The 10,654-nt window shown below is 41.0% G+C and overlaps 1 protein-coding gene across 1 annotated transcript; it reads right to left on the minus strand.

The window, feature by feature from the left end:
- Positions 1 to 2,798: 2,798 nt before the first annotated feature.
- On the minus strand, positions 2,799 to 10,654 carry LOC133903351 (uncharacterized). Its single transcript, XM_062344688.1, has 16 exons — positions 10,501 to 10,654; positions 9,542 to 9,947; positions 9,330 to 9,452; positions 8,945 to 9,086; positions 8,424 to 8,635; positions 8,144 to 8,202; positions 7,972 to 8,066; positions 7,782 to 7,884; positions 7,582 to 7,676; positions 7,452 to 7,514; positions 7,221 to 7,296; positions 7,029 to 7,137; positions 6,500 to 6,612; positions 4,979 to 5,037; positions 3,437 to 3,545; positions 2,799 to 3,353 (listed from the first exon to the last, which is right to left on the minus strand). Exons 2-16 carry the CDS (start codon positions 9,930 to 9,932, stop codon positions 3,219 to 3,221), a joined length of 1,884 nt encoding a protein of 627 aa, XP_062200672.1. The 5' UTR covers positions 9,933 to 9,947; positions 10,501 to 10,654; the 3' UTR covers positions 2,799 to 3,218.

Here is a 10,654-nt window from a genome sequence, read left to right on the forward strand (position 1 = left end):
AAACATTCAATATTATTTGTGTACAGATACGTGACAATCTATCTATATATTATTATAGTTTTAAGTAAAATTATAATATATTTTCTTATAACACCTAACATTCAGATAATTAAGACAAATACTGATTATCATATATCATTTTTTTTCTCGAATCTAAAGTCGGATACAAATAATATAGAATACGAATACCAATCATCTTATATTTAATTCACAAACCTTCAGACATACAGATGAGTGGAAAATATCGTCTCATTTTTATCCCTAATGCATCCTATCAGTATGTGTGTCTATATATAGAGAGTTTAGCCAAACAAATCACCATCCAATTTGGAAAGCCGTGCATCAATCAAGTGGACAAGACAAGGCAGATCGACACCAACTTTCGTTTGCATCATTCATGCACCCATTCATCTACCAGTGTGACGGTCAGTCGTCTCCAGCCGCTTGCCCTGTTGGGCACTCGGCCGCAGCAACGCATCTCTCCATCTCCTTACAGGACCACGTACGGTACCACGACGATCTCTGGCATTCATTGGCCGCCACCGCTCTGGAACACTATCGGCATTCCCTGTATGCATGTCCCAAACGAAAAGGAAATGCAGGTGTGTAGGCAGTGGCGGATCCCAGGGGACTTCAATTTTTTGGTATGGAAGAGAAATAAGAGAGAGAAAAAAAAAAGAGGAGAATGAGAAAGAGAAAAAGAGAGGAGGAAGAGGAGTAAGGAGAAGGAGAGCCTCTTTACTTCTTAGTTCTGAATTCGCCACTGTGTGTAGGCAGGCAATTGCGCGCCGAAAGGGAGTTCTGAATCATACATACAGATGCATGCGGCTACGCGAGATCATCGATCAGAATGGGGCATTGTGCGTAGGCATCCTTTACGAGGTAGCCTCGGGCGCCGGCGATCCCGGTGAGCGTTCGCGCGCGGTCGCTGTCGTGGGAGCGACGGGAGCGTGCAGTGCAGCTCGGCGCGGCGTTGGACAGCCCCGGCCGGCCGGCAGGCATTGAAAGAGTGGACGGGCTCGATCAGTTAGCCGCTCGGCATTGCAAAGCACGAATCCGGCCGTCTTTACGGGCGAACGTGGGCGACGGAGACGGCAATGCACGCCTACGTGTGCTAGGCTGGTCGATGATCCGGCCGGGACCAGCCAGCCCAGTCACGCCAGCATCCAAGCCAAGCGTTACGATCACGAACCTGCTGCAGGCCGGTTAGATGAGACGGCGACATCGATCAACAGGCTAGCTGGCGGCGCGCAGTTATGAGCGCGGAGGACGGGAGTAATGGCGTCAGCTCGATCTGCGTGCACGCCAACACCTTAGTGATCAAGCTCATGTCGAGAGTGCTTCGTGTTGTCCTGTCGATCGAATTATGAGAGAGGTGACAAGGCAAGGCAGAAGCTTGTGCACGTCATGTCCGATCTGCAATAGCTAGAGAGGCGACAACGATGCGTTTGGCAGTGCCATGCAGATGCAGCTCTCTCTGAAAATAAATTTTATAGAATCATATTTTATAAAAAATCTTTCAATAATAATATAAGTCTATTTTCTCTCTTTCCTCTTTAACTCAATTATTTGATAACGAGATAAATATCATAGATAAAATTTTATAAAAATCTTTCCCAATAAAATCCTATAAAATTAATTCCTAGCTGTATGACCACTTTACCAGGTCAGTTTGTAATTAAACCTTTTCTCATCAATATATAGTACTGCCTAAATCTTTTCTCATCAATATATACAAGTACTGCTGTGTAGTTTTATATTCTAACCACCGTGCACATCAAACTTGTCAGTCAGAGGCCCAATGAGCGGCTCAAGATGAGTAGCCAATTGGAAGATCGAAGGACCCTGAAATACTATGGTTTCTGTTTCTTCAGGATTGTAGCTGAGAGCATACTTCTATAAGATCCTGTTTGTTTCAGCTGTAGATTATAAAAAGCAGCTTATAGATTGTGAATTGTAAGAAGCTGGATTGTAAAATCTGAATGGTAAAAAGCTAGATTGTGGATTATTAGAATCTGGTGGAAAGCAGATTGCTGGATTGTTACAATCTGTGTGTTGGATTATAACAATTTAGCTTTTTCAACTAGCTGTTTGTTTCAGCTTTTGGATTGTGATCAGAATCCAGCTTTTACAATCCAACTGTTTGTTTCAGCTTTTAGATTTTGATCATAATCTAGCTTTTATAATCTGAAATAAATAGGACCTAAGACAACATAAGGGTACAACGGATGTGACCTTGACCTATCTAAAGCCTGCTTGATTCAGGCTGCCGGCGTACGGCCTCGTCACCTCCAAGGTGGCGTGCTGCGGGAAGGGGCCGTACAACGGAGTGGGGCTGTGCACCATTGCCCGTACAATTGCAACGGCGTGCTTGATTACTACCCATTCTTATTGGTATGAAATCAACGTGCATGGAAACATTGCTCCAACGGACACATTCTTAATTATTTCTCTAGCATTTCTAAGAGAACCATCTGAGCAAGTCAGATAGAAAAGTGACACTGCAACCGATCGGGATCCTCATGCGACTGCAGTATGCTAGTCACTGCAGTAGTGTGCTACAGTGCAAGGACGAGTGTACAGTAAAGCAGATTACTGTTGCTGCATTAAATACGATTAGCTAACACATATTACTGTAGCATCAGACTCGTTTTACTGTACAAACAGTGACCTATGTATTAGTCCATCATTAATGCAGAGGATCCGGGTCAGCGATGCATGAATGAATTCGTACAAACTTGTTATGCATTTGGTTTCAGATTTAAGGCTCCCAAGTTGCAATGAACAAAGGCGGTATCATACAAGCATACAGTGTTCCTTAATTCCTTACCAACTGCCACTACGACGCTAAAATCGTGTGGCATTGATCCCTACATGCTTTTGATGACAGACATGTTTGAATAATGGAAGAAACCTGCTGCAACAATTCAATCCTCCTAATGTGTATAAAGATCACAGAATTCTATACCTGTTTTACAACCCAAAAAAACTTGGAACAACTCACCAAAGTGTACAGCAGCAGCTACAAAACACAAACACAAGCCATCTTCGATGCAAAAAATTATTGTGACACCGAAAGCCTCCCACAAGGACAACACGATAGAATTGATGCATGCTGAGAAACAGGTTCGGAGTTTCACTGGTCGCTTTCCGCAATTGTATCTCTGATTACATTGAGATGTCCATAAAATCTCAAGGCGATTAGCTTGTTTTATAGATCATAAAATAGATGTGACCCGGACAGAGTTGTCTGCAGAACCGGTGATGTACATTGGTAGTGTTGGATGCCAATCCACGCTTGTTATAGATGAACTGTGAGGTAGTGTCCTGAAGCCACTTTCATGGCCTTGCACCTAACCGAAAATGCAGATGATTGCATTGGTACACACTTCTACAAAAATGAATTTAACTCGGAAGACTGGATAAAGGTGGAAACCTGATATATTGGGGCCCGAACCAAACCAGAGGTAACAAGCAGCCTCTTGCCATCAGAATCCAACGCAATCTCATGCATACATTTGTTAAAGCTCTCTGGATTGCAAAACCTGGTAATAGAAGCACACGTTAGAGAAATCAGCAAATTCACTCATAATAGTTGCACAGTTCTGGATAAAAGCAGTCAATCAGATAGAAAATTCAATGGTCCAGTAGTTCCTGTGTGCACAAATTCAATTAATTGAATGTTGCAAAATTGAACATGACAATCATGGCTCCTTCCGAAATTTGTGCATAGTATCAGGCAATCTAGCGTAAAGTAGCTATAGCAGAAATTAGAGGCTCTACATTTACACAGAAATCTTGAGATAATAGAAGATTGGGGAAAAAAACTTAATTATCCATTGTTAGTCACAAGGAATCCAGGTCGTGGGATGCCACCTGACAAAAGTGTGGTACAACAGTGGGTATACTTCTTGGGGACACCAATTCAGGACGTGGATCATATAATAGATGTGCCAATGATCCCGCATGACATAGTGCACACCAAATGAGCCATGTCAACCCAAGTAACTTGGTTTTTCCTGGCCCTTGACCCTTAGCTTCGATCTAGGATCATCGACCCGCAATCCTTGGGACCGCAGACCACTGATTCCACTGCAACATTCCGGGTCATCAACCCATAATTGTTTGGTTAATGATCCATGTCTCACCACATTTTTGTCAGGAGCATCACGCAACCCTGTTCCACCACCCGATCGATCCAGGTTCCTCATTACTATGGGCATGACAAGGATGTTGGTCTGGTCCAGATCATTGCAGACAATAACATTAGTGTTGCTGCTATCAAGGAACAGATCTAGAACCTAGAAACGGTCTTGCTCTCAGACTCAGACTTTGGACGTGTCACCTCCAAAAATATGTTGCTGGAGAAATCTTCAATGTCAGTGGCTGCTCCAACCCTTATGTGTAGCTTTTGAAGAGATGTTAGAAATGGAGACAGAAAACGAGGGACAGTCGATGTGAGGTTGTGGTGCAAGCTTGCATGACAAGGTGGACGTATGCAGGAAGGTTAAAGGCAGGGAGATGGGAACCAAAGCCAATATTCGAGCATGGTGGGAAAGGGAAGAGGGCGGGAGAGTGGGACCTTCCATTTGAGTACCCATTGCTTATGTAGATGGCATATCAGTGCCCAACTATGATGCACCAATATGAGAACATGTTATTCGCTCCGTGCATGGGTACAGGTACAGAGGTTGCCAGGAGTATTGATGCATCATAGGCACCCAATACCCACATGGATGTTATGCAAGTTTGATGATCTAAGTATTCATTTTTGAAGTTATACGGGCCTAATTCAACCAGCCTTGCAAGTTTAGAGACCTATAATGCAATTTACTCAAAAAATTGTAGCTAAAAGGTGTTTGTACCATAGCCACCACCCACATATTACTATATAACAGCTAAGCAGGTAAAGACAACCAAAGAAACATTAGTTGTTATAACATTTCAGTAACGATCGTCCAATGCAAGGTGTTCTTACCTACTGCTATCTCTTGACCAAAGAATCTGACCTTGATTGTGCAAGCTCCATTCAAATATCTAAAAGTCAAATACAGTTAACATGGGATGAAATCATGCAAACTAATGAAAGATCATAAAAAAAGCACTTGCATCAGAAAAAGGATCCATAGAAGTGCAAAAGAAAAGGATAAACTATAAAAACATTTCAACTTTATTTTGTTTATGGCTGATAATTGAACATGTTAAGAAATTCTTAAAACATTATATAACCAAAAGGATGCAGGAAAACACTATCTGATGCGCATACAGTAATTAGCTGGGCATCACACACTCAATACCCCACTACTGTAAGCAAAAGATGATGTCAGTCCGCCCCTCAAAAAAGAGTACATTTAGGATTCAAATGTCTGTATTGTAAAATGAGCATCCGGGTCGCAGTCTGTTTGAACCATCGTGTTCCTTATGACCAGATCTACAAAAACAAGACCCATATTGCATGTATTTTTTTTCTACAGTAGTGGGGTATTCCTGTTTATCGCAATCGATTTCTTATTTGTTACTCCCTCTGATCCCAAATATAAGTACACTAGGAGTCTAGGACATCAACATGCTCTCCAATATGACACATTGACTAGCAATATCTGTGAAAATATATTATTTTAAATAGGAAGAGTTATATCTAATTATAAAATATTTTTCATGATGAATCTAGTAACATCTATCTTATGTTGTCAATCTATGTGATGCTTTATGTTGTCAATCTATGTGATGCTTTAGACATTGATGGCCAAAGGTAAAATGGTTTGACCCACAATGATCCTAAATGGACTTATATTTGGGATCAGAAATAGTACATATGTTGCAGTAGTTTATTTGTGTTTTGCATAGGACATAAGAAGATGAAAGCATGTCTTGTTTATTTTGTTCCAATGGGACCTTTTGATTTGTTCTCATCATATGCTTGGCTCCCCATTGCATCTGTTTATGTCTCCCCTGGCACATTTGACTCGTTCTAATAGCACTCCTCAATTTATTCCTGTAGTGTTTTAATTTGTTTCAGAAATACTTTTAGTTTCTTCTCATAATATAGGAAGAAGGTTTGTCTTTTTCATTTTATTCCAACAGTAACTTTTGATTCAGTTTATTCCAGTAGCCGGGATACATGCAGTGTGGATCCTATTTTGTTGAGCCTGTTGCAAGGGGCACGCTGGTTCAAACGGATTGCAAATTGAGTACACAATTTAAAACATAGACTTCTATAATTTTAAAACCACAAAAACAATCCCACTCCAAATGGTGTACAAGGGGTGAGCGATCATTGCTATGGGTCACACTGCATTCTATATCGGCCAGCGAGGATCCAATGCTACAGCACAGTATACATATTTCTACCAAGTTTTTTTTACACAAATCGATATGATGGGCTAGCGAGGATCCAATGCTACAACACAGTATACAAATTTCTACCAAGTTTTTTACACACATCGATATGGCTATTAGCATCTATGCACTAAAAGGGACAAGGTGAAATGCTACATACCTTTCCATCTGAGCCTAAACTGAATATGCTAGTTTCAGCTGGTCCAAAAAGAACTGAGCTCACTGGGGAATCATGCGCAGGCCATCCAGTAATTTGAAGACCAGCAGACATGTCTATTTGCAGCTAAGGAAGGTGATGAGCTCAAACAATCACAAAAAACAAATGAAATCTCATAAAAACAATATTAAACAAATTCTAGCAGTGGTTGAGGAAATAAGTGATGCCCAAGTTCCAAGTATTTTCAACCAATAAGCTCTCTCATTGCTAAACTGGCCTTTCAAATATTGATGTTTGCAAATTGGCTAAAGTCTTTTAATTATGGTTGATGTCAGACTAGTGTAGCTGGATAATGGACTAATAAAAAAATGCGGATATGTCTTAAGAACAAAATAATTGTACCAATTAAATGAACATCTGCATCAAAAAAGATTGTTGGAAGCTAGACCAAAACGAGAAAAAAAAACTACATGAGTACAGTGAGCTGATAACTTGATAGGGATGATAAAGGACTATTAAAACAAACGGATACCAAACATGTGAATCATTCCATCTGTTGCAGCAGCTGCTAAGATTTTTCCATTGTGATTGAAGCAAAGAGAAGTAATTGCAGGTGGGTCCTCGCCAAGAGGGAGGACTGTCTTCACAATAGAAAGAAAGATATCATTGGGAAAGGTTCACTGGCACACGGTCAAAGACAAGACGATGAAAGCAAAAGAAGTACCAGGGGCTTCCAAGTTTTCATATGCCACACGGTCAAGGAGGCAAATCCTGTTCTGTCAAATACAGCCAGTCCACGCCTGAAAAGGATGTTAAAGCTGGAAATAAGTATAATAGATGTGACCCAAAGCTGTTGTCAGGAGATGCAACAGTATTGTATTTATGTAGGAGAAGGAAATGTCCATGTTGCAATCACTAGCAATGGACTTCTTATGAAAATGAAATCCAAGATTACCGTCTTGATGCAGCTGCAGAGACAAACACAGGTTCTACAGGGCTGCACTTCAAATCTAAGACACTGCAAGAATTGAAAAGCTTCATTAGCGAAAATTTCAGTAATGAACCAGCAGAATATACGTTATAACCTTGGAAAGTCTCGTGATGTACTGAGGTCACAGACAACTCTCTTTGCATCAGCATTCCAAGCTTTAATTCCTCCATTAGCTGTGCCTATGAGCAGCTATGGTCAAGAGAAATGGGTGACAAAACAAAAGTCTTAAACATGTTTGACCAAATTTGGAATGATGGAAAGAAACTAATGTGATACAATCCAATATATACGTACCAATCTGTCAGATCTGCATTCCCAAGATAGTGCACTGACTTCAGCCCCACAGTATATGGTGGCATTTTTGGATGATGGTGTTGATGAATCATATGTCCAGATCCTTTCAACGGTATAAAAACCAACAGGTCAAAATCTGAAAGGTTCAGCTAGGCAGCAAAACTGAAGCTACTTAATATAGCACAATTACCTAACTGTACCATCAATTGATGAACTAGCAATATTCGAGCCAGATGCAGAAAATCGACAGCGGCTAATCGAACTGTTATGGCCTAAAAATGTTTCCTGTTAGCAAGTCTAATCAGTCATACAGTTAACTGCAAAAAGGGAAAGTATAATAGTGAGGATAAACTATAGCTTACCTGAAAATCCACTTTCACTTCAGGAAAGTCTTCCTCTGTCACCAAAACCTGCTCATTCTCTGCAGAAAAAAGGAACATATTATGCATTTATGCTTCAATGTTACCGAAGATATAAAATAATTTAGTATGGCACATAGGATCAAGATCCAAACATCAGAAGCATTCAATAATATCAAAATAGGAAAATATGTTGGATCATGCATAATAACAATCCAAACTATAGTGCATTAGAATAGCAATGTGAGATGCCATGAAACAAAGCTAGTAATAAAGAACCAACCTGAATGGCTTAACTGAGAAGATTTGTGGGATTTCCCGCCTCTTGTTGAAGATTCCACTGAATTTGAAGACCATGAGTCAAAACCCTGTACAATGCTACTTGAGGCTGAGCATTCTTCATAGATTTCTGATCTCTCTTGTCCTTGAAGAGGGGAGCCAGATTTACCAGTACTGACCAAATTCTTGTTTCCAGAATCAGCACCATTATGGTCCCTGTATTTGTAGGTTCAGACATATTTAGAGGATTTGTGCGTGTATTTGCTTTTGTTTACATGAGACGTCCAAGGGTGGTAGTTAGCACTTACAATCTAACCAAGCTTTATATTAATAGGAGATGCAACCTTATAGGAAAGTAATTGATCGAGTATTTCACGCACATAGGTTTCCTAGTCCCATCCAATCACCAAAACTAGCCATTAATTTATGGAAGGATCCATGTACCAATTGCAAATGCTATGCATGAATTTGCAGGTGAAAACAATTTTGCAAAACAATTTTGCAGTTGAAAAAGAATAGGTTTACCTTCTCAACTGAGATATTTCAACTTCCTTCGCCTCTAACAACACTTGTAGCTCTGCCAATTTATTATTCAGTTGCTTTATATCATTCTTGAGAGATTTGATGGTATTCTTTTCAGTGCTAATTCTCAAAAGAGCTGGGATTCGTGGAAAAATTAAGGACAAAACAGTGTTGAAGAAAATTATAATATATGTGTCAAAGGCTCAAAGTATGTTTTTAATATGAAATAATCACATTCACAAACAATGAATTCTACCTCATTGTTGATCAGCTAGAACGGGGATAAAATTATAAATCAGTCAATAACAGAAAAGATACCGTTGAAGAATAAAAACATCATACCAACTGGGGGAAGGAATACAACAAAGAATATATTGTAAAAGGATATGAATATCATTGAACATCCCGCTCAAAAAATTCCTAAATGAAAGAACCAAAGTGTCCAACCATTCTTTGGAGAAATATACGCGGAACTGTGGATCCAAGCTTGGGTTCTTAATATACGGAATGGCTGCATAATGATATTGTGTAATTGAGATTGGCAGAGCATGAGAATACCATAGAATCAACTTAGAAAAAGAGAAGGCTAAGAACACGCACCGAACCATGCCAGCCAATATTCACGCTTTTGCATCAGATAATTGCCCCTTTCACCAAAGAATTCAACTACTTTGTCTTGCCTTCCAGTTTTTAAAGCATTGACAATGTAGTACCTTAATACTGACAGCTCCAACTTAACAAGGGTTGAGAAAAGCTCCGTGTCCTCAGGTGAAGTGAAACATTGCTTGAAAAAAATAAACAGACCTACCAACTTGTCCAGTTTGTATTTTGGTATATACTCTGCGAACACTAAATCCAGGATCTTATCTACTTGAAAATTCCTGCCGATCTCAGTAGACAACTCTGACTCGTAAGCTTGCAGCGTACTTGTGAAACCCCTGAACACTAGATACTCCCTCACGAGCTCCTCGGCATACCGCATATTCTCCATTGCACTCCAGTGTCACTGCAAGTGTAAAATAAAATGTTATGAGCAGACCAACAATAGCTAAAAGAGGATGAAGGGCTAGTGACAGTGTGGCAGTGACACTATGCCAATAACAATATCTGTTAACTTCAGCTTCACTTCCTCTCACTTGCATTTCATTTCGAATCAATGTCATGCAAAACTACGTATCTCCCAATCCCATACGTGCAAGTAGAAATACGATCACTTCTCCAGTAGGAACGCGCTACCAAACATCATAATTACGTTGTAAAAGCGTTCTATGGGTATAATTCTAAGCCTATGAAGCATCCAGAAACCTATTCACAGCTCTCAGTGTCGCATGTACGCAACCAACCGTGATTCAGTGAAGCGTTGTATGCAGCCATAGTCGCAGTAGTCTGGAGCACTGGAACTAACTACTTGCAGCAACCCGCAGAGTTCGGGACTCAAACCGTGAGGTACGCACTTTCCACCGAGTGCAGCTCAGATCGGGACGAACCCCGCGAGCCGCCGGCCGGCGAGGCGCGCAAAAGGAGAGGGGAGGAGGGAAGGGAAAGGGATCGAAGCGGACCTGGCTGCGAGGTTGCGGCGCCGTTGCCGCCGCCGCCGCGGAGGAGGGGGAGGAGGAGTGCGCTGGGAGGGAAGGGGACGGGAGAAGCGAGGCGAGCGGCCGGAGCGGTGGCGATTGGTGGGAGCCGACGAGGAGGGGTGGTTCGGGAATTGGC

Source organism: Phragmites australis, chromosome 21 (assembly GCF_958298935.1).
Source record: "Phragmites australis chromosome 21, lpPhrAust1.1, whole genome shotgun sequence".
Classification (NCBI taxonomy): Eukaryota; Viridiplantae; Streptophyta; class Magnoliopsida; order Poales; family Poaceae; genus Phragmites; species Phragmites australis.

Excerpts from the sequence above, each read along its gene's own strand:
- LOC133903351 (XM_062344688.1), bottom strand. The coding sequence starts at position 9,932 with ATGGAGAATATGCGGTATGCCGAGGAGCTCGTGAGGGAGTATCTAGTG. Across the intron at positions 7,677-7,781 it reads AATGCAGATCTGACAGATTG|CTGCTCATAGGCACAGCTAA; the intron begins GTACGTATATAT and ends TCTTGACCATAG. Across the intron at positions 7,138-7,220 it reads TGAAAACTTGGAAGCCCCTG|ACAGTCCTCCCTCTTGGCGA; the intron begins GTACTTCTTTTG and ends TCTATTGTGAAG.